The 25,768-nt window shown below is 61.1% G+C and overlaps 1 protein-coding gene across 3 annotated transcripts; it reads right to left on the bottom strand.

Annotated features, from left to right (window-relative positions):
• Positions 1 to 1,055: 1,055 nt before the first annotated feature.
• Positions 1,056 to 24,060, bottom strand: LMNA (lamin A/C). 3 transcript variants are annotated; one of them, XM_075724633.1, is made up of 12 exons: positions 23,695 to 24,060; positions 6,010 to 6,166; positions 5,711 to 5,836; positions 5,417 to 5,587; positions 5,204 to 5,329; positions 4,874 to 5,094; positions 4,580 to 4,784; positions 4,331 to 4,438; positions 4,027 to 4,146; positions 3,841 to 3,939; positions 2,307 to 2,564; positions 1,056 to 1,214 (listed from the first exon to the last, which is right to left on the bottom strand). In XM_075724633.1, the coding sequence occupies exons 1-12, from the start codon at positions 24,042 to 24,044 to the stop codon at positions 1,182 to 1,184; spliced, it is 1,974 nt and encodes a 657-aa protein (XP_075580748.1). In that variant the 5' UTR covers positions 24,045 to 24,060; the 3' UTR covers positions 1,056 to 1,181. The 3 variants fall into 3 exon arrangements, with proteins under 3 accessions (XP_075580748.1, XP_075580749.1, XP_075580750.1); XM_075724634.1 differs by having other exon boundaries at positions 1,056 to 1,208; XM_075724635.1 differs by lacking the exon at positions 3,841 to 3,939 and having other exon boundaries at positions 1,056 to 1,208.
• Positions 24,061 to 25,768: the final 1,708 nt, after the last annotated feature.

Here is a 25,768-nt window from a genome sequence, read left to right as displayed (position 1 = left end):
TGCTCTCCTGGCAAACCAGCCCTGTGCCGGACTAAGCATCCTTGGCCTCATCCTGCCCTGAAATGAGCTCCTGAGCTCCTGCCACCGAAGAGCCCAACTAACCACAGCCGACAAAAACCAGGGGTGAACCCCGCTGGGTGCAGCAGCTCCCAAAGAGGGGGCCCAAGGGGGTCCCACCGGGTCCGTCACCCCATCCGCCAAAGCCACCTGGTCCCGGGATGCAGCTCCGGTGGGTTTTCGCTTCCCCTACTCCATCCACCCTGGATGCCGTGCGGGGTCCCAGCCCTGCTCCGGAGTGGCCCCCGCCTCGGCTAAGGCACAACTCGGCTGCTTAAAAAAAAAAAAAAAAAAAAAAAAAAAAGAAAACCCAAAGGGCAAGAAGTGCTTTGGATGGGAAATACAGTACGTGGAGTGATGGGAGCGCGTGTGGGCAAGGGGCTGGGGAGGGGGGTAATGCCCGCACGGCCGCGGAGAGACGCGGGGCATCGCCTGCAAGCCACCCAGAGTCCCCCGCGTCAGCGCTGCAGTGAAATAAAAAAATTAAAAAAAAAAAAAAAAAAAAAGAAAAGGGAATTTGGGGTTCAGATCCACAAAAAAAACCCCTACGGGTCGTGAAGGCGTCGTGCGCTGCTTGAGACAGCAACCCCCCCACGGCACGGGCGCTCTGGCGCCGTCAGGACGATCGCATCGGGGCGCTCGGCTCAGCCTCCGCCCCAGCACCTCTGCGGGGCCGCTGCCGCCGCGGCCCAACGCCCGCCGCACGCGGGAGCGCGCGGCTCTGACGGGGCTGGCTTTGCTTCTCCCAATCCTATATAAAAAGCTTTGGCGAAAAAGATATAAAGAGCTATTAACCTACAATCTCTTCCTGCATGGCTGTTCGGTAAACGCAATTCCTCGGTGTCTTTGGCTGAAGTTTTAAAAAAATTTTGAAGCTGAAAAGCTTTTTTTTGTTTGTTTGTTTTTTATAGAAATAGATTTTTTCTTTACAAAAAAAAAAATCAAAGCATCTTTTAGCATTTTTTAATATATATATATATAAAATTCCTGCTATAGAAAACAAAAAAAACCAACCTTGGTTTTTGATACCTTTTTTTTTTTTTAAAGGAAAAAAAAAATTTCTTTTGCTTTGGGAAAAAAACTAGCTCAAGACGGCCAGGAAACACAGGAATGGTGCCACGGAGTTACATGATGCTGCAGTTTTGCACAGCCTGAGCCTGGGAGGAAGAAAGAAGAAGAAAATTAAAAATAACCCAGCGTTACTATCCATTTGCTCCGGCTGTGAAGGAGGCAGCGATGTCCAAGCGGGACCCTCTGGGTGCCCACGGTGCCCGGACCGTGTGTGCCCCCAGCTTTCGTCCGCCCTGGCCCTTGGGGGATAATAAATACCACTTGGCTGGGGTATTTATAGCACTGAAGTCAGAAATTTGGGAATTGAAATATATGAGGGTAATAATATTGAGGGTATTAACAGTCAAGCGCTGAAATATTCATGTTACCAGCATGAATAACGCTCGGCAGTGGTGGAACAAGAGCTGCGGAGGATGAGGGATGCTCCGGAGCTGCCGAAGGGGCTGAGCGTGGGATGGGGTGGGGAGATCATAAAATCATGGAATCGTTGAGGTTGGCAAAGCCCTTTAAGATCACCCAGTCCAACCATTAACCCAACACTGCCAAGGCCACCACTAAACCAAGTAAGGGCAGAGTAGCAATTTCATGTTTCCTGCCTTGGTGGCTGGATTATTTATAATGAAAGTAAAAACCAGGAATCACTAGGGTTGGAAAGGAGCCCTAAGATCATCAGCCCAACCATCAACCCAACACCCCCATGCCCACTAAACCATGGCCCCCAGTGCCACCTCTGCCCGTGTTTTGAACCCCTCCAGGGATGGGGACTCCCCCACCTCTCTGGGCAGCCTGGTCCAATGCTTGGCCACTCTTTCCATGAAGAAATTTCTCCTAATATCCAATTTAAACCTCCCCTGGCGCAGCTTGAGCCCATTTCCTCTCGTCCTATCACTTGTTCTTTGGGAGAAGAGCCCAACACCCACCTCGCTACCCCCTCCTTTCAGGTAGCTACGACCTTTCAGAAGCTACGACCCCAATTTTTTCCAATCCCTCTCAGACTCCACGCTCCAAAGAGGCTTGGGCAAGCCGGAAGGTGCAAGAGGAAGAGCGGAGAGGAGGAGGAGAAGGAGGGGAAGGGACGCCGGCAGCACTGCCTTGCGGAGAAAGGACGACGCAGGGTCAGGGTGGAGACCCGGCAGCGCAGGGACGGCCTGAACGCGGGGTCTGGCAGCGGCACTAACCTGCCTACGGGGGCTGGAGTTCCCCATGAGGTAGGTCCTGGTCACCAGGCTGTCCCCAAGGCCGATGCTGCCAGAGTCACCAACGCTGCGGTAGGTGCGGGTGACGGTCACGCTGGAAGTGGACGAGCCCGAGGACATGGTGTTGATACCGGCGTTCTGGGTGCCCGACTTCTCGGCCGGCTGACCGCACGTGCCACAGACCACCGTGCGCGAGCGGAGGTTGTATTCACCGGGGTCCCCAGAGCCACCGCAGCTACCCTAGGTGTTGGGGGGACACACAGACAAAACGACCTTGAGCACCCACCTGAGCATCTTCTGCCTTGAGCACCCTGCCCGGAGGACCACGGCGGCACCGCTGTGACCCAGGAGGGCTCTTCAAGTCAGACTTCAAAGAGGGTCCACGCTCCGCTCCACCCATCCTCTCCCTCACGTGGTTTAAAAATAATAAATTATCATATTTATAATCCCAATTTACTGGGGCTGGCGCACTGCAGATAGGTGAACTGTCCCTGCTGCCCTGTCAGCACACAGGAGGCACCTTAACTGCGCTTCTCTTGTGTTTATTTAAGAGCATCCTCTTCCTCACTGCCTGGGAGAATGCAGGCTGACTGCTTTCCAACGGGAAATTTCGCTCTTGGAAAGGATTCAGCCCCCAAGACGAAGGGGCAGCACTGGCCCGCAGGAGCGTGGCTCCTCCGCCCAGGGATAATCGATATCCGTCTCGGCATCGCTCTTCAGATCCAGAGAACTCAAAGGAAAGCAGATGCTGGACGCCCCATCCTGCTCCTGCCCCGGGGAGCGGCATCTGGCAGATTTTTCACCGGCGTTGAGGCACAGCGTGGCGGCGAGGGCATCTCTCCGTGTGTGATTCCTGCGGGCATTTCGTGCGCAAGCCAGATCTCTCCCTGCGGGATGGGCTGGCGGGGGCTCCTGGGCTGCAGCCAGGGATGTTTTCTTTGATATGGGGAGAAGCGGCTGCAGCTCCGCTCCTGGCACGCTGCCTGCTCCCTGCCTGCTGCCTGCTCCCTGCCTGCTGCTCTTCCTGGTGCATATTTCAGCTCTGTGAGGGGAGCGATGGGCTGAGAGGAAGGACAAAGTCACCTCTGGATTTCTTCCAGCACCCTCGTGAAGCGGAGAGGATGGAGCAGCTGCCGTGGAGAAGTGTCGTCCATCAACTTCCCACCATCCTAGCCCCCACCTCCCAGCGATGCGAGGTACCAGACCGGCTCAGCCTCCCTCCCGGCTCCTCCAGCCCTTTTCGCAGCAGGTCAAGGTTGCTCGGGGTTGGAGATGACTTCCAGCAAGGTCTCCAGAGCTTTTTTGGCAAGCAGGAATCTTCCCCACGTGCCAGAGTTCTGCTGGCTTCTCCCGTGCGGTTGCTTCCACAGCAGCCTCCCAACTGCCGTCTCCCACGAGGCCTGATCCTGTGCGATGCTGAGCTGCCTCCCACCCTGACTGGGACCGCACCCGAGCTCCCCCAGCACCCCTGCGACAGGCCCCCTGGGACCAGCACCTTCCCCAGCGCGGTACTCACGTGGTGATGGCGGTGGTGGATGCCAGCGTCATCCTCATCCTCGTCCTCATCTTCATCGTTGATGATCACGGTGCGGACCAGTTTCCGCATGGCCACCTCCTGCGGGGGACAGGAAAGGAGTTGGGGGGGTGTCGGTGTCCGCCGACCCCGCTGTGCCCCGAGCCGGTGCTGCCATCGGGCTCTCACCTCCCCGTTGGAGTTGATCAGGGCGGTGCGCAGGCTGTCCCCGGAGCCCCAGCTGCTCTGGGCTTTCCACACCACGTTGCTGGGGGGGCTATGGGTCGCCCCAGCCCCCGAGGCCCAGATCTAGGCAGAAAAGCACGGAGAAAAACCACATCTCAGGTCTGCAGAGCCCGGACCACGGGGACGCGGGTCCGTCTCCCCAAAAAAGCCGCGCGCCAAGGAGCCTGCACCCTGGCTCCAACCGCGTCACCGATGGCCCGGCTGGGTTTGGGATCTCGGCTGGATCCTTCACCGGGCAGCCACTCACCGTGACCACCTGGCCAGCCTTCAGGGTGAACTTCGGGGGGAAGCGGTAGGTGATGGGGGGATCGTCCCCGTTCTGCCGCTTGATCTGCCAGTTCCCCATCGCCTGGTCCTGCGAGAGAGAGAGAGCAGCAACCCTGAGATCCCCCGATTCCTCCCCAGCTTGTCCCGGTTCCCCTCCTGCCCATGGGGTGAAGTGGGGCTGAACTACACCCCCAGGGATCCCAGGGATCCGCCCCGAAGGGAAACGCACCTCGTTGGACTTGTTCCTGAGCCGGACAAATCTGCCCTCCAAGTCCACCTCCTCCACGCCGACGCGGCCGCTTGTCCGGGCGTGGTGGGAGAAGCTGGTCCGACTCTCGCTGTCCTCCAGCTTCCTCTTCTTGGAAGAGCCCGGGGTGGACAAGTGGCTACGGGATGCACCTTTGTGGGAGGACGGGCTGGGGGACAGCCTCAGCCTGGGCAGGAGAAGAAGGTGAGATGGAGCCAGTGAGGACACAAGGGCTAGGACCTGCAGAGCCCACCGGCTGCAGCGCCCCGCGCTCACCGCTCCTCCTCGCCCTCCAGCAGCTTGCGGTAGGCGTTGATCTCCATGTCCAGAGCCAGCTTGATGTCCAGCAGCTCCTGGTACTCGTCCAGCTGCTGCTGCATGCGTGCCCGCATCTCGGCCATCTCCCGCTCCTTGTCGGAGAGCAGGCGCCGGTTGGTCTCGCGTTCCCTGGCCAGAATATCCTCCAAATCGTGCAGCTTCGCCTCCTTGGCGGCCAACTGTGTGGGGAGGGAAGGTGAGGGTGGCTGCTCCACCCGGGGCCATCCCCAGAAGGGGACCCGTCCCCAGGGGTGGGCATCCAGCGGAATCCCTTGGTCCTGGACTCACCTGCTTCTGCAGCTGGCTGACTTCAGAGGAGAGGTTGTCAATGCGGATGCGGGTTTGCTGCAGCTCCTCGTGGGCAGCACCCACCATGTTGCTGTTCCTCTCGGCCGACTGCTTGGCGTTCTCCAGCTGGAGGACGAGACGGGTGGGTTAGCATCCCCAGCACCCTCCGCCCACCGGCACCCCGCAGGGCAGCGGCGTCTGGGTGCTGCTCACCTTTGCCCCGTAGGTCTTCTCCAGTTCGTCCTTGTAAAGCCTGATCTGGGCTTCGTGCTGGCTCCGCAGCTCCTGCAAGGCTTCGGACAGCTTGCTCTCAAACTCCCTCTGCCGCCCGTTGTCGATCTCCACCAGCCGGGTCTCGTGGCGGCGCTTGGTCTCCCGCAGCTCCTGGGGACAGGTCAGGGGACACGGTGTCACCTCGGGGTGGGACTGGCTCGGGGACGGGGACACAACACACGGGGAGCGTTATCGCAAGGAAGCCCGGCACCGCAGCGGCACATCGTGGCTCACCTCGCTGTGAATGTTTTTCTGGAATTCGAGCTCCTCCTTCAGCGTCTGCAGCCGGTTCTCGGCGTCCACGCGGCGCAGCATCTCATCCTGCAGCTGCTTCTTGGCTTCGCTCGAGGCGCTTTCCAGCTGCGGGGAATTGAGAAGGACCGTCACGCTGGCTGCTGCGGACTGTCCAGGCACAGCACCCGGCGCTGGCTGGGCACCCACCACCCAGCCGTGCCTCCGCCCCCCCAGTCCCCTGGCACTGAGGGGACCTGGGGGGCCCCGGGACAGTTGGGGACGGGGATGCCACCACTTACCTTGGCCACCTGTGCCCTCAGGTCCCGCACTTCAGACTCCAGATTCCTCTTCTCGCCCAGGGCTGTGGAGAGCGCAGCTTCCTTGGAGTTAAGCAAAGCCTCCACGTCCTTGAGGCGCGCCTGGGCGGTCAGCAGGTCCCCTTCCTTCTTGGCATTCCTGCAACGCACCGGATGGCACGGGTGAGCGGCACGGCAGGGAGAAACCACGCATGGCACCCTGCACCCCCACCCCAAGCACACAGAGCATCACACCCGCACCCCTCTGCCCCCCAAAGAGTTGCAGGACTGTACCCAACACCCACCCGCCAAAGGGACCAGCAGGTCCCGGCCACCCGGTGCATCCAGCACCTAAACCGGTGCCGGGAAAGCAGAAAGGGCTGGGAAAAGCGGGGTGAGCAGGAGGTGTCCCATGGCTGTAATGCCCGTGTGCAATATGCACACCCACGGCCCGGCTGCACCCACTAGAGGTCAGTGCCGACCAGGCTGGTGCCGGAGCGGCACGGTGCGGCGTGGCACGGCACAGAGTGGCGTGGCACGGTGTGGCATAGCGTGGCACAGTACAGCACATTGTGGCATGGCGTGGCACCGTGCCACATGGCGTGGCCCAGTGGGGTGCGGCACGGTACGGCGTGGTGTGGCACAATGTGGCATGGTGTGGCACGGTGCGGCACAGTGCGGCACGGCATGGCACAGTGCAGTGTGGTGTGGCATGGTACAGCACGTTGTGGCATGGCATGGCACAGTACAGTGTGGCGCGGCACGGTGCAGCACGGCGTGGCACAGTGCAGCATGCTGTGGCACGGTGCAGCACGGCGTGGCACAGTGCAGCATGCTGTGGCATGGTACAGCGTGGTGTGGTACAGTGTGGCACAGTGCAGCACAGTATGGCACGGCATGGCACGGTGCAGCGTGGTGTGGTACAGTGTGGCACAGTGCAGCACAGTATGGCATGGCATGGCACGGTGCAGCATGGTGTGGCATGGTGCAGCACAGTGCGGCATGGCACGGTGCAGCGTGGTGTGGCACAGTGCAGCACAGTGCAGCACAGCATGGCACGGTGTGGCATGGTGTGGCACAGTGCAGCACAGTGCAGCATGGCACGATGCGGCATGGTGCGGCACGGTGCGGCATGGCATGGCACAGTGCAGCACGGTGTGGCATGGCACAGCACAGCACGGCTTGATACAGTGGAGCACGGCGCGGCATGGTGCGGAACGCTGCTGCACAGCATAGCACGGTGCAGCACGGGGCCGCGTGCTGCGGCGGCAGCTGGGGAGGAGCGCAGGCGCTGGAGGGTGCAGGAGCTGCCCCGTAGCCAGAGTTGCCCACCCAAGGCAGCAGCGGGGCCGAGAACCCCGCAACCCCTCGCCGCGCTGGGAGGCTGGGGCCTCTCCCGGAGCAGCTGGAGGGTGACGGAGATGGGGCCGGGGGCTGCCCCAGGCGGGGCTGTGCCGCACCCCGAGCTCAGCCTGCCGCTGTCGCGTGGTGGGTGCAGAGCAGCGATGCCAGCCCCCGCCGGGCCCAGGCTGGGCTCTGCCTCCCCCCGGCACAGCACCGTGGCCGGCTCTCCCGGCCTCCAGCACAGCCGCGCAGCCTCCGAGCCCCTGCGCCATCCTGCGCCATCCCATGCCATCCCATGCCATCCTGGGCCATCCCGCACCATGCCACGCCATCCCACGCCATCCCGGGCCATCCCGCGCCATGCCACGCCATCCCACGCCATCCCGTGCCATCCCACGCAATCCTGCGCCATCTGGTGCCATCCCACGCCATCCCACGCCATCCCACGCCATCCCGTGCCATCCCGCGCCATCCCACGCAATCCTGCGCCATCCTGCACCATCTGGTGCCATCCCACGCCATCCCGTGCCATCCCACGCAATCCTGCGCCATCCTGCACCATCTGGTGCCATCCCATGCCATCCCACGCAATCCCACGCCATCCCGCGCCTCCGTTTCCTTTCCGTACTGAAAGGAAGCCCATAGGAAGGATGGGGACAAGCTTTTTAGCGAGGCCTGTTGTGACAGGACAAGGAGTGATGGATTTAAACTAAAGAAGAACAGATTTAGGCTGGATATAGGGAAGAAATTTTTTACACTGAGGGTGGTGAGGCACTGGCACAGGTTGCCCAGAGAGGCGGTGGAGGCCCCATCCCTGGCACCATCCCAGGCCAGGTTGGACGGGGCTCTGAGCACCCTGGGCTGGTTAAAGCTGTCCCTGGCACTGCAGGGGTTGGGCTGGGTGGGCTCCAAAGGTCCCTTCCCAAAGCATTCCATGATTCTGTGATTCCCCCCCTTGCTTTTTCAGCCCTCCGACAGCAGGTCAAGGCCATTTCTTACAAGCAGCAGACTCGAGACACATCGCTGCGCACCTAGGGAATCCGATCCGACGAAACCACCAAAACGCAACCTGACCCTATTTTGGTAGGCCCTATAAAAAGACCCGATGCTCTTTCTGTGGCACCCAGCGGCCGTCAGCGCCGGGGGGGCTCGCGCTGCTGGCTCGTGACAGAGGTTGTCACCCCACCTCCCTCAGAATCGGGTGTAGGACTCGTGGCGGCAGGACGCGCTCGGGGACCGGCGCCGGTGCCCCCTCGGCCGTGGGCGAGCCCTGGCTGCGCCGGCGCGTGGTGCGCATTCCTGGGGCGGCGAGCACGCGCCCACGCCATTAGATCATGGGTAAAAAATACCCGGGAGGGGCTTGCGGCACGGACGGCACTCAGCCTGCCCCAGCTGCAGGATCCGGCCCCAAGGCGGGATGGGGAACGTCGGCAGCGAGGTGCCGAGGACGTGGTTCGACTCCTCCTGCCCACGGCGAGCCCAGGACGAGCAGGAACCGGCGTTCCCAGACTTGCACGTATGTGGGAAGCTCCTTGCTCGGCCAACAGCAGATTTCCCTGCATTTCTTTCTGCTTTCTGACCTGAGCCAGCACAGAAAAGTTGTTCCGAGACGTTCACAACGCGCGAGGCCCTGCCGTACTCCATCAGCCCCCCGGACCGTGGTCCCGCTTGCCGGAGCCGGCCGCCCGAGCGCCACGCCGGCGGGTGCTTCCCGTGCAACCCACCCCTTTCATGCCAGTGACTCATAGGACAAAAATGCCATCTGGGAGCGGATCCGGAGCCTCCTTGGCTCATTGCAAGCAACATTTGAGGCTGAGTTTTCCCATCTGGCAGCGCCTCGCCTTTGCAGCCAGCGTGGCCACCCCGGCACTGCCGGCGGGGTTTAATCCCACTGTCCTTGATCGCGTTAACCACCGCTTAACTCCAGCTAGGGAGAGCTTCCCTTGGCATTTTGCTTCCGCAGCTCTTTGCGCGCCGTGTCGGCTGCAGGGACTCGGGCACCGCTGCGGGTCACCGGCTTTTTGGGATGGTGCTTACGCAGCGCCAGGCATATCCCGAAGCCTTCAGTCTTTAGGGGACACGAGCACCACCGAGAAGTGACGCACGGAGGGGAAAATGCTGACACGAGATGGTTACACTCGCGTCGCCGCAGCGGTGACAGATTCGCCCTCTCCAGGGACTGGAGGGAGCCAGGGCTCAGGGCAAAACGCATCGATGCCTTCGAAAGCCCCGTGGTGAACCCTAGAAGACTCGAGGGCAAATCCCTTTTCCTTAAAAGCCTCCTGCGCTCAGCTCGGGGTTACACCAGGGAGGAGCAGAGACGGGAGCTCGGAGCTCACCGGCTGGGCTGCGGCGGCTGCGGGGCTGAGTTTGGGAGTGGTTTTGCAGGAAAGAGGAGGGGGGAGACGAATCCCACCCTGTCCTGTCCTTTCCTCCGGTGAGTCCGGAGGTCTGCGTGACGTGGCCCTCTGGCACCCGAGCATCTCCCTTCAAAACACAGCACTGACCCCCCAGCGCAGCAGCGTTCGAACCCCGGACAAGATTGCAGCACGCATCCGAGCCTTCTCCCGCGCCAGGGACCCCCGTGCCCACCGGTGCGCCCCAAGCCCTTGCGATCCCCGGTCCAGCCCAGCCAGGGTTTGGGTTTTCCCCTCGCCTCCCTTTGGGTCCTGCTTTTCTTTCCCCTGCAGCCTCTCGGGCTCCAGCTGGCGCTGGGCTAAAAATAAAAACCTTCACGGCAGCTGCGTCGCTCCCACTTCCCTGGGCAAGGGGACGAACGGGGACCTTCCTCCTCCTCCTCCTCCCCGGAGGGTTTCACTGGTGTCCCCATCCTGCCTGCTACAGCCTTTTAGGCTCTTTTGGATCCCAAATCCTCTGCCAGCCAAAAGGGAAGCAGAGATCCCCCCTGAAGGGCTGCGTGCCTGCGGCCAGGGCACATGGGCTCAGCATCCTGCAGGATTTGACCCCCCGTGCCGGGAGAGTTGGGTGTAAAAACAAGCATTTATCGAAGCCAAGAGAAAACACAACAGAGGCACCAAATCCTTAAGAAACAAATGTCTCAAGAGAAAAGATGGAGGGAAAAGGGGCCTCAAGATGTTTTATTTTTAGCTTTTAAAAGCAGGAAGGAGGGGGAAAAAAAAAAAAAAAAGAAAATTGCAGCTGAGCTGCCAGAAAATCCAAATGTTAATGGAAAGTTGGACCTCCTCTGACTGTGCTCAGCACAGACACAGAAATGAGCCTGCAAAGCTGACGCGATGGCTTCAAACAGGGCCAGGGCTGAAGCCCCTCGGGGCGGACGGTCCCCGCAGAAGGTTCAGGGACAGCCCGGCACAGCAGCGCCCAGGATCCGCTACTGCTCCCCTTTGCTCGGCCCCAAAATCCCAGCCCAGAAACCTGGCAGATCCGGGCGGCTCTCCCTCTGGAAAAGCTGAGCCCGGCCAGAGCTGTCGGAGTTCACGGGAGGCGAGCAGCTTTGGGCACGTGCCCCGCCGGGCTGGCGGAAAGGCGCCAACCCTCTCCGAGAAGCCAAAGCCCACTGGGTGCATTTGAGGAAACACCCTTTTGGTTTCACCCTGCCGCTAATCACCGCGAGCCATTTCTGAAGCACGAGGCTGCTCCCGCGGGCGGAGCGGAGCGGCCGCCGTTCAGCGCGCCGGCGCTTGGGCAGCGCCGAGCTTCGCACGCTGGAAGGGGACCAGGGGGGTGGGATGGAGGGCGGCCGGAGAAACGGGCGTTCCCCTCCTTCCCTGCCTCCAAATCGCAGCCGCCCCGCCCCAGGCAAGGTGCCAAGGCTGGAGCTCGCAGGCTCATGCCCCGTCTAGAAATCTTTTTGCACGCCTTTGCTTTTTGCATCCCCCAGGGACTGCGGGTTTCTTTCTCGCCTCGCTGCCAGGGAGCCAGGTGACACACCAGCCTGCTCCCCGGCCACCCTGCCAAAAGACTGGGGAAACGCGACCCCAGAAAAGCCCTGACGACACATTTACGGGTTGGGAAACTGAGGCAAGAGAGGCATCGCGTGCCCAGGGAGGTTTGCGATGGATCTGATTGCTGGGAGGACCCAGAAAACCTGCTCTGCCTCACCCTGGCCTTGCTGCTCTGCACTGCGCTGCCTGGGATCGGTCCCAGGGATCGCTCCTGCTATCCCAGGGATCATTCCCCCATCCCAGGGATCGCTCCCCTATCCCAGGGATCGCTCCTCCTATCCCAGGGATCACTCCTCCTATCCCCGGGATCATTCCCCTACTCCAGGGATCGCTCCCCCATCCCAGGGATCGCTCTTCCTATCCCAGGGATCATTCCCCCATCCCAGGGATCGCTCCCCTATCCCAGGGATCGCTCCCCCTATCCCAGGGATCGCTCCCCCTATCCCCGGGATCATTCCCCTACTCCAGGGATCGCTCCCCCATCCCAGGGATCATTCCCCTATCCCAGGGATTGCTCCCCCATCCAAGGGATCGCTCCTCCTATCCCCGGGATCATTCTCCTATCCCAGGGATCTCTCCCCCATCCCAGGGATCGCTCCTCCTATCCCAGGGATCGCTCCCCCGTCCCAGGGATCGCTCCCCCGTCCCAGGGATCGCTCCCCCGTCCCAGGGACCAGGGCCCCACGGGGCAAGCAGCAGGGACAGCATGAGGAAAGGCGGTCTTGGGAAAACCTCTGCGGTGGGGCAATGGGAATGTGGCAAAGCAGCTTCTCCCAGCTCCTGACTCATCCGTGCCGCTGCGCCTTTGCCAAATCACCAGGATAAACATAAGCCGGTCTCCTAGCAGGGGAGCTGTAAATAGCCAGCGCGACGTATAGCGAGGACAACATCTGCACGGAGCTGGCATCCTGTTAGGCACCAAACCCCTGCCAAATGGCAGCCAAGGGGCTGCCAGTGCCGGCCGTGTTCAAGGATGCATGGAAACAGCCCCCACCCTCCAGCGTCAGCTGCGCCAAAGCCCCGTCCCGGTGCCAGGGTTGGTGCCGGCCATGCCGCACGCTCTTGGCACGCTCGTCCCCGGGGCCGAGCAGCTTGCTCAGCTCCACGTGACGCCGGCGGAGCGAGAACAGCTTGTTGGTATCTCCTAAGAGCTGGGCTTTCCCCTCCTGGAATTGGGATCTGCGTCCTAAAAACGAACCAAAACCGCTGCTGCCTTGGGAACCAGGAAAGAGCATTTCACGGGGACGCAAGCAGGCCCTTTGGTCTGAGGTTCCCAAAACTTCAGTCATCCCCACCCCTCCACAAACCCCATCACCAGGAACCTCGCTGGGAGCCGCGGGCGCACGCAAAGCCCAGCGCCGCTGGACCCGCTCCCAGCGGATACCTCCAGGAATCACCTACAGATACTCCCCGCGAGACCTCGAGGAGCTTTTCTCCTTTCGCCGGATACGGCGGAGCAAACGCCCCGCGCCCACGCACCATCTCCCCGCAGCCTCGCTGCTCCCGATGGGGAAAAGCCATTCGGCTTCGCCACACGCGGCCATGGACCAACAGCCCCCCCTCGCTACTTCAAAGCTGGAAACACAATTTCAGGGAATAAATAGTACATTAAAAAGGCTCACCCCGTGCCGGCTGGGGGGCCCCAGTGTCACTAGCTCCCCGTCCCGGGCTGTCACGCCAGCGCTGGTGACTCATCCCAGCCTTCGCCAGCGGCTCGAAATGGAAATCCCAAGTCACCAAGCGACGTCGCTGTTTGGGCTGAGTCCCCCCCCCCCAGGAACAGGAGGGCCCCGTGCTTTTGAAGGGCGGATGGTATTACCAGAGGGGGTTTTATAGCTGGAAAAGACGGGTTTGCCGGCTCCCATCTGGGAGTCTGTCCTGGTTTCGGCTGGGATAGAGTTAATTTTCTTCCTAGTAGCAGGCACAGTGCTGTGTTTTGGATTTAGGATGAGAAGAATGCTGATAACACGCTGACGTTTTTAGTTGTTGCTGAGTACTGCTTATGCCAGTCAAGGACTTTTCAGCTTCCCATGCTCTGCCAGGCGCACAAGAAGCTGGGAGGGGGCACAGCCAGGAGAGTTGATCCCAACTGCCCCAAGGGCTGTTCCATACCATACGGCGTCATGGGCAGTATGGAAACTGGGGGGGTTGGCCGGGGAGCAGCGATCGCTGCTCGGGAACTGGCTGGGCATCGGTCGGCGGGTGGTGAGCAATTGCATTGGGCATCACTTGCTTCGTATATCATTATTATCATTATTATACTGTTACTATTAGCATTAGTATTTTACTTTATTTCAATTATTAAACTGTTCTTATCTCAGCCCAGGAGTGTTTCTCACTCTCACTCCTCCGATTCTCTCCCCCATCCCATCGGGGCAGGGGCAGTGAGCGATGGCTGCGTGGTGCTGAGCTGCTGCCTGGGGCTGAACCACGACAGAGTCGATGGGGGAACGGACGGGACTTGGCTTTCCACTGCCCACGCCGCGCTTTTGGGGGCCCCAGGTGAGGTTTGCATCAGGCACAAATCTACGTGTCTGCGTGGATAAGAGGCAGGAATTATTCTCCACGGACGCGTGCCCCAGGAACCTCGCTGGGAGCTGCGGGCGCACGCAAAGCCCAGCGCCACTGGACCCGCTCCCAGTGGATACCTCCAGGAATCACCTACAGATACTCCCCACGAGACCTCGAGGAGCTTTTCTCCTTTCGCTGGATACGCCAGAGCAAATGCCCGTGTTCGCAAAGTGACACTTGGCCCCCCAGCACAGAGGATGCAAAGAGCTGGGAAAGAGCCAGCGAGCATCGGCGGCTGGAAGCCACCAGCGCCAGGAGCGCGCAGACCCCGGCACCGCTCGCGGCTGAGCCTCGGGGATGAGCGAGCAAAACCAGGGCAGAACTTCCCCGTGGAAATTCCCTTTGCCACCAAAACCCTGGGTTACCTGGAACGAGCAGCGACCCAGGCCTCCCGGCTGGGATTACGTGCAAAGCACCACCAGTTGAAACTTGATTTTAGCAAAAGTGGTCCAGCCCCAGGTTTGTCCCCAAAGCTGCTATTGCAGAGCTCAGCAATTTGTCTGCATGGAGCACAGGAAAAAAACCTGGCCGATGGTTTTGTCTGTGCAGGTCCTGAGGGGATTGGCTGATCCTGGAGTTTCCAGAGGGAGAGCTGGCTCCTCGCTTGCAAAAACTGCCTTTGCCATTGAAAAAAAACAAAAAAAAAAATCACCAAAGGCTTTAAAAAACTGAACATCTCGACTGCTCGGAAAACCACGATCAAACACGGATTAATCCCCACTTGCCAGCCAAAGCTCAGCACGACCCAAACCCATGTATTACAAATGTGCCAGCTTGCCTTCTGCTGGCTCCCCGGAAAATTGGGAATCAGGGTCTCCAAAAGACACTTGACGGCTTGGACTTAGAGCATCTTAAATACAGATTAAAGCAATAACGTCCTTCATCAGGAAAAAGGAACTCTCTAAAAAAAAAAAAAGACTGGAATTGTGCTGGAAAGAAAATTTTTTTAGGCACAGCTCAAATATGTGAATACAACGTCTTCCACGTTGCTCACCTTCCATCTTCCGAGGGCAAGGTTTCAGTAGAAAAGGCACAAGAAGAAAGCTTGTTTTTCCAATCCAGAAGTTACTAACAATCTGTAGTGTTGTATATATGTAAAAGCCTGTTTAAAGCTTAAGCTTTGTGCCTTTGGGAAGAGGAGAGAACAAGGAAATTCAAAATATGCGTTGGAATACTGTGAACGTTCACAACGGTGACAATTGCAAGTGCACTTTCACATCTTTGATATAATGGACAAATATTCACACAACAATTACATTTTGGCCTGAATGAAATTTAAGGGATTTTGCTCAGTCTTGACTATCTTACTCTGACGCAGCAAATTCCAGTTTTTGCAATAACTGGGTTCAAACTTAAAGTTTTGTATGTAATTCTTTTTTTTTTTTTTTTTTGCACCTAAACCGACTCCTAGTGTTGCACCTCCATAGACATCCCAGCACATTAGATTTTCTTTAACGCACCCTTCTCTTGACGAATGAGAAACGCAAAGCCTATAAAACGCACGCCTTAAAGGATGAAGACCAAGCGCAGATTCCCAGTGTTTCCCTGAGGGATTTGACACCGTGGGGGGAGGCCTTGCAAACGTAGTTAAAAACAGCGAGCTGAGTCACTCCTATTAATCACGTCTTCGGGACCGGGAGCGTTGGGGCAGAGAGGGAAAAAGAGCCGTACGCTCGTGTTTCGCTGGGACCTGGCAGCTGGCGACGGCAGCCAGGACTCGGAGCAGCAGCGAAGGAGCGGGGATGCAAATCCCAGCCCCAGGAGCAAGGAAACGCGTTGCCAGCATGCAAACGCGGCGGTCGCCTCCTTTCCCTCCGCGCACAGGCGCGGTCCGACGGCGCCTCCGAATGCAAAGCTTTGCAGGCCCGAAGTGGGGGGCTGGAAAGCAACGAGGAGGCTGCTCTGGTTACGGGGGCATCGCCGTCCCGGCTACGCTGCGGCGAGAAAGCCGCGCCCCAGCCAGCGCCTGCTGCGTCGCACCGATGGCCGGCTGCGAACAGCGCCCGTCGGCAAGACGGGACAAGGCGGAGAGGACCCAAGAGAGGCAAAATGGGGAGAGCAAGCTCAAGGTCGCCTTTGTCCGCCCCAGCAGCAGCAGCTCACCCCATTTTCCATAAATCCAGGTAGGCAAAGCTTCTGGCCAGCAAAATTTGCCTACGGAACAAAGCGGGGGATTGTTGCACGCAGCTGCCACCCGTCTTCCTGGGAACAGAAGTGTTTTGTTATCCCAGCTCCGAGAGCGCAGATAAAGGCAGGCGAGGTGTTTACATTGCCACAAGGTTTGTTTGTGCGCAGCGCCGGCGCGGGTTGCACTGGAGCCGCCTTGTTTGCCCACTTCGGCTGCCGGCGTGAGTCACCGTCGGCGCTGCGAGCTCCCGGCTGCACCGCCTCTGCCAGGGTGGCTGCCAGGATGGGTCCGGACGCGATGCCATCGGGAAAACGCAGCTCGGTGCAGGGATGAGCGGCGGCGAAGACGAACGCCGGTGTTTTGCCGCGTTCTGCCATGCGCGGCTGGTGCAGCAGATGCTCCTAGCGCACCTCTGCCCGCTTTCCCTGCCAGCACGCGCTGTGCCAGGACGGAGCCCGGAGCTGCTCGACGTGCGCGCAGGAAGTAACCGCTTCCCCACCAGCACGGACTGCAGACGTGGCATCCCTAGAAAGTGCAATTTAGCCCCAATCGCTGCGTGCACAGAATCGCCCTGCAAACAGGGCCACGGCATGGCCTCCCTCCCGCTCAGCCCCACGTGCCCAGCGCTCGCCGCAGGGCAAGCCCCAGTCCGGCAGCTTTTTGCACCGGCGCGACAGAGCCAAGGCTGGGTTGCAAAAAGCAGCGCCGCTCGCTAGTTGGGACACGCGTGCCACAGGCTTGCGCCTCTGCCCTGCAAACGGGGGCTCCGGGTGCAACCCAGCCTGCAAAAGCATGATGCCGAGGAGGAAATCTGCTCTCGCCCGCTAAAGCCCATGGCGCGAAGGCTCAGCTTTGCAAAACTCTCCCTAATTTCTCCCAATGGCTGCGGGGAGGATGACGGGGGGAGCGAGCGCACGCGGCACGGCGCCCTGCAGGGCGGCATCCTCGCACCCCGCGGGGCGGCATCCTTGCACCCCACGGATGCTGCCAGGGAGCGGGTTATCCATGAGCACCCGTCACGCCAGGAAGGAAGAGGCACGCAAGCATGACTGCCAGAGCGGCGGGGGCCTCCCGGAGACACGGCGAAGCACGGCCCCGCGGCGGCCGCACCCTGCTCCAGCCCCATGCAGCTGAGCGTGACTCATCTCCCTGCTCATGCCCCGGTGCAGGTCTTCAATCTTCCTCCTCCTGCCCCGCTGCAGCCTCCTCCCTGTCCCCACGGAGGGGGACAGGCGATAAAAAACCACGGAGCGGCACGGAGGTTTTGTTGCCACTATTCACAGGGCTTCGCTGTATTGCCACCGTGCACGTCCTGCTTCACTGCCGGGCTGCAAAGCCGCTGCGAGCACGGCCAGGGCTGGATCCAGAGCTCTCCCCAAAGCCGCCGGCGAGCCCAGAGCTCTGCTCGGCCACCGTATGGCAAGGAGAAGGGGACAAGTGGCTCTTCCCAGTAGGGACTGGGAGCCGCAATGGGGCAACTGGCCACCCCCAGTGCTGGAAAACAGCTGGGTGCCCATAGGCACCGCCAAGTCTCCTTTGGGCTCCTACCCTTTTGAAGCCCGCGTTACACATCCGCGTCAAGAGCTTGGACTTTTTTTTTTTGGGCTCAGATGACTCAGAGCTGGGGCTTTAATAGAGAAAGCGTGTCCCTAAACTGTTATTAAATAAAACCCCAACAAATTGGCAGTAGGGAGCTCGGCCTCCCGCCGAGCACTGCGGCGGGGAGACAGCAAGCTTTGCTCAGGTGGGGCCGGGGGCACCGCGCGGGATGGCGGGAGGACGCAGATGTTGAGAGCAGGAGCCAGAGCGAGTGGCTGGAGGTGGCTTTTGTCTAAGAGGGTCGAGAGACCTCCGCTATCAGAAACCCTCTCCTACAGAGGCGCTTCTGGGCCACTCGCAGCCCCAACGCCAAAATTCAAAAGCTTCAGAAGAGCCGTCGCTTGCTCCTAACCCCGGCTCCACCACCTCTTCGCGGGGACACGGCACCGACACCTACAATGATGCAACCCCGTAACTAAGCGGGGTAAAGTACAGGCAGCGGGGCACTCGCCACGCACGCTGCCCGGGCTGTCGCCGAACTTTGTCCCTGCTGCTGTTGCCCTTCCTGGCTCTAAACACGGGCAGGCAGCAACAGAGCATCACGGCTACGGCTTGCAGGGTAACCCCAGCCACAGGCACCTTCATCGTGGAAAGGAAATTGGTTTCCGATCGACGATGGGTGATGCTGACTCAGCGTTGCTCAGGAACTGAGGTGTGCTAACCCCAGCTTGGTTTTGCGGCATCTCTGCGGGCTCAGCTCAGTGCACTTCATTAACCAACTTCCACCCACTTTGGCTCTCCTTAACACTCCCACGCCGCACCGTGGGGCTCGCGGACACGCTGCCAACGCCCTTTGCGTACCGAAACCGGGCTTCTCCAGCGCGGCCAAGAGCACGGAGCCGCAGCTGCCACCGCTCCGAGCGGGGCTGGGGGAACCGCGCCAGCCCCGTGCAGTTGTTCAGCTTCACACTGGGGCTATTCAACCCTCGGCAGCGAGGGGAAGGGGAGCGGAGGCAGGTGGGCACCCAGCCCCGACGCCCCGGTGAGGGGCTGCGGGGGAACTGACGGCAGCTGCGGACAGACGCGGGTTTCACGTGGCACCGGTTTCGGCTGTTTGGGAACACGCCGAGCCAGTCACAGAGGAACAGGCTCAGCAAACGGCCTCGCAAAAAGAGCAGGACGGGGAAACTGGTAACGTAGCCGGTGGCAGGACAAGTGGGAGGCGATTCCCAGCTCTACCCCAGGACAGCCCATCCCAAACCCACCGGGGACTCCACCATGCCAGCCCTAATTTTGGCCAGGACCAGGGGGAGAGCTCCGACGGTTTCCTCCTGCCCAGCCGCCAGCAGCAAGGGAAGGAAACTGCTGCTCCCAAAGGGCACGAATTTAGCAAAGTAAGGAGCTGGCAGCAGCTTGGCGTGCCCCACCCCGGCTGTGCCGCCCTCTTAACGTGCCTCTGCGGAGCTAGGGAAGGCTCTCGCTTCTGCTGGGCTCCGGAGTTTAAGTGTTAATGGGATTCAGACAGCTGAAGTGACATGCGTGAAGCTGAAAAACACTTGTGGCAGCAAGCGGGGCCAGGGCAGGCTGGGACGCACTGTGCAAGGCGCTGTACAGGGGATGGATGCGTTCCCACACCAAAACCAGCCCCGTTTCCCTTTGCGATTGCTTCTCTTTAATCCCCCAGCTCTGAGGTTAAGGTGCTTCAATTGCCAGGGTGGATCCTATCGCAATAAAAATGTTTAAGGCAGCGGGATTTCCTCTTGTTCCCCCTCATCCCCAGGAACGCAGCACACGGCGAGGGGATGGCCCAGCCCTGCAGCAGGATGGGGTAACAGTGTTTGGAAAATACCGGCGAACGCAGCCAGCAATAAGAGCAGAGCCACAAAACGAAAGTGCTGGAGCCTTTTCCTCTGCCCGAGATCGTCCTGCTTGGGAAACTGGGAAAAGATGGGGTCTGGATGTTTGCACAGACAAGAAACGCTCCCGCACAGGATAGCCAGGGGCTAAGGAAAACCTCAGCCTCGAAGCAACGGGGCTTTTGCAGCACGCAGGTGCGCCCAGCCATCCTGAGCTGCCGGGTGTGGATGTCCAGGGAAAATAAATCTGCCCGGAGCGTTGGAGATGCAGGGGTGGTGTGATTAAGAGGGTCCTCGAGGGGCACGGGGCTTCCCGGACCAGCCCCGGCTCCACGTCGCCTGCTACCCCGAAGCATCACCCAGCTGCACAAACTGTTCTTTGTTTGCTCCCAAAGGGCAAAGCCTGCTCCGAGCCAAACCGTTCCTTCCCTGGCAGGGTTTCTATGAGACGGAGGGGGGAAAACAGCCCCGGAGCCTGAGGTTTCTCCCCCACGCAAAATGTTCCAGCACAAGCACGTTGCTGCTAAAGGCGGCGCAGAGGCAGCGCCCAGCCCTGTGGCAGGGAGCCTTTTTTTTGTTTGGGTTTTTTTTTTTTTTCCTCCGTGTTTTTTAATCACTGAACAGGTCCTGTTTGCCTGCTCCTTGCTGGAAGGGCATTGCCAGGCCCAGCACAGGGCAAAGTACCCGAGATAAGGCAGGGCTGAGGGCTTCACCCCAGTCCCCCGGTACCCTCGCTGCTGTCCCCTTTGCTCTGTCCTTGGAGGAGCTGCACCCACAACGACCTTTGGAAAACAAGAGATTTTTCCTCATTAGGGCCAGGGATGAGATCTGGGTCCAGGGAGGAAGAGGCACTGCCAAGGCACCGGCTTAATCAGGTTAGGGGCTGCAATTCAGGAAGCCATCGCTCATCGGCCGCGCTGCTAACGAGGGCCTGGTTCCCGTTTCGGAGGAGGATGCCAGCCACAGCACAGCCACCCCGTGCCCACGGGAGCGGGGCACCAGGAACCCCCCCCGGGGCTCCTCTCTTGGGGACGGAGGAGGGCTGTATCCATACACCCCTGCACCCCACGCCGGAGCTTGCGCTGACAAACGCCTCTGCCTCGAGGATCTGGGATGAGGCGAATCCTCAGTGGAGGAAGGGAAGGGCTGCGGCTCCCGTTTTCACCCCGTGAGTCAGGAGCCAGCTCATGGAGAGGGAGCAATGGGCAGGACCGGGGCGCAGAGCATCTCGCCGCAGCAGCCTGGTGCCGTGCGGGAGCCTGCGCCCTCCAAACCTACCTGCCTGCCCCTCCTTGGGGACCGCAGGTCAGGGACGCCCGGGACAGGGGCATTTCAGGCTGGTCCTGGCTCTCCCTGCAATCCGGGAGGGGACGATGCCAGGCGCTGCCAGCACCCTTGGGTCACCAGCCACCCTCACCATCCCCTCAAACGTGGCTCCGGCACAGCCGGAGGCCACGCAGGGCTGGGGAGCCGACGGGGAAGGCCAGGGGCTGGGGACACGCGTGGCACAGGGCCAGGCAGCGGTGCCCGGAGGGCGTCCCTTGCCCAGGGGCACAGCCAGTGCCAGGCTGCACAGGGATGAGGGTCCCCTGGTGCAAGGAGCCAGGGTGAGGTGCTTTGGGAAACCCCTCCTAGAGCAGCGGGAAGGGTCCAGCCGGAAGGGAGGAGCAGCCAGTCGGGGAGAAAGGGGTGGTGGGAGGCACAGGGCAGGCCGCTGCCCGCACCTCTCCACCCAGCTCTGCCCCAGGCTGCCCAGACCCTCCACCCACGCAGCTCTTGCGCCAGTGCAGCAGCAGCTGGTGAGACTGGTCTCCCATTTGCGCGCCCCGTTCCCCTCCAGCCGGCTCCTCTTCCCTCACCCCAGACGGAGCACCCGGCTCCTCTCCCTCCCGGGGTGGGCCCAGCACCAGGCACGGTGCCCGCAGCCAGACACGCCACGCCCCGACACCCCCAGCCCTCCCTCCTGCGCCGGCGAGACAACGCCGGCCACGGGCAGCGGCGATGCTGCAGATGCCGATAACGCGGCCCCAGAGCCGTCTGCCCCGCGGGAGATACCCGGCATTTCCCCCGGGGCCGACAGGGAGAGCGAGGGGAGCAGAGGGCTAAAATACATTAACCAAAGGGTCACGGCACCAAAGTCGGCGAAAGCGCTGGGGACAAGGCGCCGACCCAGAGGCTTGGGGCGGGCAGGCAGAGCCGGCAGGACCGGTACGTCCCTGCCCAGCCGGACGGCAGAGCGGAATAGGGAGAGCGGAGCAACGCCCGCACCACCGCGAGAGCGGCACGCGGGTCCTTCCTGACCCCATGAACGGCTCCGACCCATCCGCAGCGTCGGGCTCGTGGCTACGCCGTTCCCCAGTGCCCGGAAGATTCGGGGCACCCCGGCCACACTGAGCTCTAAGAGCAACATTGGGGCTTGGCAAACGATTCGCGCCCCTCTCTGAGCAACTCTGCCACACGGAGAAGGTCCCCAAGTGACACAAGATGAGCCGCAGCCCCTTTGCAAGGATTTTAGGGGTTGGAAAGCAGCCCCGATACCGCCGCCCAAGGAGGCTGGGGCACGCCAGAGGCAAGGATGAATAGCACTGGCTTCCCCCCACGCAGCCACTCTTCCATATCACAAACCGTGACTCGGAGACGACTCAACATATCGAAACACCTCTCTCCTTCAGAAACCGTGCTCGCCACCCGTTCTCCGAAAACGGCTGTCTGAAACCCCACCGAAACCCGCCTCCAAACCGAGAGCTGCTCTTTGGGAACCCCCTCAAGTCAAAACACTTTTTCAGGGGGATCTGTCAGCGTTGGGCAAAAAGCAGAAAAAGCTCCAGGAGCGCAGCCCATTGCAGGAAAAAGCTTAACGCGGGTTTTTGGTTTTTTTTTTTTTTTTTTTTTTTTTTTGCGGGGACCACTCTGCAGCGCAGCCAGCTCCGGGCTGAGCACGCAGCTCTCAGCCAGGGCCGGCTGCAGGCCGGGCGTTTTTTCCAGCCCTCGAAAGATCACGGCCAAGATAGTTCTGGGTTTGCATAGGGCAGCAAAAGCCTTTAGACAGCTCAGCTCCAGATCCCGGGGATCTGGCGAGCCGGGATCTGCCTTGCAGCGAGCGGGATGAGCAAAGCCTCCTTATCTAGGGACAGAGCTGCAGCAGCGCATGGGAAACAGAAAGCTAAATATAAACACTGTGCGGCTTTCAAAGACAGCTGTAAAAGGCTGCACATTCACCCCCTTCCCAGTAGGTAGAATATTTATGGCATCTTCTGAGGAAGTTAATTTTAGCCTCGTTTGCTACAGCCTCAAAACAAGGCGTCCAGAATAAGAGGCAAAAGATCAAATGGAGGAAGAAGGGGTTGTCCCGCCACTGCCCAGCCTGGATCCTGCCCCGAGCCAAAGCCGATGACGGGAAGGGACCCGCTCCCTCCTTCCGTGGAGCGGGACTCGGGGAGCCGAGCACGACCGGGCTGCGGTCCCAATGCCGCACGGGCTGGCAGAGCCGCGGGGAAGCCCGGCGGCCGGTCCCAGCCTGGCCGGCAGCATGCCACCGGCCAGCGAGCCCCGTGCCGCCGGCCAGCGTCCCGAGGAGGGGAGGGCAGAGGCACCCGACGGCAGCAGGGAGGTGGCAACGAGGCGGGCATTTCTGATGTCGGGAAGGGAAAGATATCAACCTGACAGGAAGGGGCTGGGGGGATTTGAGCCTCAAAGCAGACCTGGAGCACATCGCCCAGAGCCGGCCGATGGGAAAGGGATGCAGGCGCTGCCCGAGCGCTGCTTGCCCCAAAGCAGGGGACCCCGCAGAGCGGGAACAGCTCGGCACAGGGAGGGTTAAGGCAAACAAAACCCAAGCAGGTTCTTTAACCGGTGCCAAAGACAGCAGAGGAAAATAGGACGAGCAGGCGAGATCTGTGGGCAGGACAGAGCCAGCTGGCTGGCACCGCTTCCCGGTCTGCGCCGGAGCGCGTTTAGGAATAGCTCCAGGATGACGAACGCGGAGGGGCCGCCAGCCCAGCGCTCGCGCCCTGCGTTGCGCAGACCCTCCCCGGGAGCCCGGGGCACGTCTGCTCAGCCCCGGCCCCGACCTTGCGCAGCTCTGCTCCCAGATCCCCCCTCCAAGGGCATCCCAGCCAAAGATGGCGCTTGGAAGGAGAGCGGGAATGCCGGGAGGGCTTGCCTCCTCGCTCGGTCCCTGTCACGGACGCTCCTGCCCCGGCCGGGTCACGGGTTTCCCTTCTCCCTGCCTCCTCCAGGTTGCTCCTTCCTCCCTCCCAGCTCCCTGCCAAGCGTGACGACAGCGACTGTCCCACCGCGGTGCCCCCCCCGTCCCCAGGGCACTCACCGGGCTTTCAGCTCCTTGTGCTCCTCCCGGACTTTGCTGAGCTCCAGCTGCAGCCGAGCTCTCTCCTTGGCCACCGAATCCAAGGTCTTGCGGGCATCCGCCAGCTCCGACTCGTAGGCAGCCTTGATGCCCGAGACCTCGCGGCTCACCACCTCCTCCGATTCGGTGATGCGGAGCCGCAAGCCGGCGTTCTCCAGCTCCAGCGAGCGCACCTTGTCAATGTAAACAGCCAAGCGGTCATTGAGCTCCTGCAGGTCCTCCTTCTCCTGCAAGCGAGTGATGCGGGTGGGGGACAAGGGGGTCCCCGAAGCCCCGCTGCGGGTGCTCCTCTTCTGCGAAGGCGTCGCCATGGGGTCGGGCGTCGAGGCGAAGGACACGGCACGGGGCACAGCTCAGCGTCCCACGCCACCCACCCAGCTGTCTCGGCTGCTCCCGGTTCTCTGAGTGACTTGCTTATATCCCAGCTGGGCTGCGCACCGGGAGGAGGAGCTGCGAGGAGGAGGCGGGTGGAGTTACCCGAAACCTGGGTGGAGACAACCCACTTGCATCAGTCAAGGCCCTTGCTTGGGAAAAGCTGGAAAAGCATCCCTGGGAAAAGGGGCCTCGGGAAGGCGGCTCTGGGGCGCGCAGCCTGGGGTGACCCCCTTTGCCAGCACCCCGTGCCCCCCCCTTTCCTAGCGGGATTCCCCCCGCCGAGGCTGGCTTTCAGCGTGGGGGGACTCGGCAAGGGCCACGCGCACCCCGAGAGGGGCTGCAGCAATGGGGTGCAGCCAGGCTCCCGCAGGACCCCCCGCCTGGGCACCCCCGCGACGTCACTGCCCCCCAGCACAGGGCAGGTGGCACCTCAGCAGCTGACGCCAGGGTGCTGGGGGGGCCCTGGCACACCCCAAATGCAGGAGCCCCAGGCTGCACAGCACCTTGGGGCACCCCAAAATCCGGGGACCCAAATACAGAGCCCCAGGTCACCCCAAACACCATCACCTAGGGTACCCCAGAACCCCAAGGCATCAGACACAGAGCTCTGGGGAACCAGGGGATACCCCCCCCCCCCCCCCCCCAATTTTCCCAGCACTGGCTTTGCCCAGTTCTCCCAGTAGTGGCTGTCCCTATTTCCTAGCTCTCCCCAGTACCAGCTGTGCCCAGTTTTATCCTTTCTCCCAGTTTCCTATGCCAGCTGTGCTCACGTTTGTAACTCCCCCAATCCGGAGCACCAGCTGAGTCCAGTTCCCCCCGCCCCACTTCCCTGCAGCAGCTGTTTCCCATTCTCCCACCTCCCAGTGCCAGCCATTCCCAGTCCCACCAGCGCTCCGCCATTCTTCCAGTATCTCCAGTTCCCAGTGGGGGTGATTCCCAGTCCTCCCAGCTGCTGGCCAGTTTGGAGCAGGGTGCCCTGCCTCCCCTGAAGCGCTGCCAAGCCTCGGCAGCTCGTGACTTCCAGATCTGCCGCACGCTTCCTGGCACCCCCCAGTGCTACTGGGGTGGAGGGGGGGGGTGTCCCCTCCTCGGATTTTGTCCCCCCCAGCTTTGCGCTACAAAGCCAATCCCTCCTGCGTGGGAGAGGGAGAACTGGGAATGGCAAGGGGAATGCAGGAGCAACGCCTTTACACCCCAGAAACGAGGGGCTGAGCCAGGACCTCGGCGGGTGGTGGTCGTGGGGGCTCCAGCTTCCCTCCTTTGTGAGCTCCTGCTCACAAAATTGGGCTCTGCGGCGAGGAAAGCTGGGAAGGGAGCTGCACCCCGCGGCTGGGGACACCGGCGAGAGCCTGGGCAGCGGTGCCCACCCCAAAGCGTGACCCACCCCAGCCACCCCCGGCAGACGGAGGGGTCCGGGGCTGGCGAGCTGCAAGGCCAAAGGCACGGCAAAAGTGCCGCTCCCCGAGCCACGGCTGGCCCGGCTCATCCTGCCTGCGCTGCAATCAACCTCGATTCGCTTTCCAGCTAATTGAAGTGCAGCGAGGCCCCGGGCAGGCTGGGAATGACTCACGCAGCAACCAGAGCAACGCATACAAACACACACACACACGCGTGTGCATGCGCGCTTTATGATGATTAATCCCCGCTCCGCTCCCAGCGC

Source organism: Pelecanus crispus, chromosome 22 (genome assembly GCF_030463565.1).
Source record: "Pelecanus crispus isolate bPelCri1 chromosome 22, bPelCri1.pri, whole genome shotgun sequence".
NCBI classification, from domain to species: domain Eukaryota; kingdom Metazoa; phylum Chordata; class Aves; order Pelecaniformes; family Pelecanidae; genus Pelecanus; species Pelecanus crispus.
The sequence above is the reverse complement of the archived record's forward strand: the minus strand, read 5'-3'. Positions and strand labels throughout refer to the sequence as shown.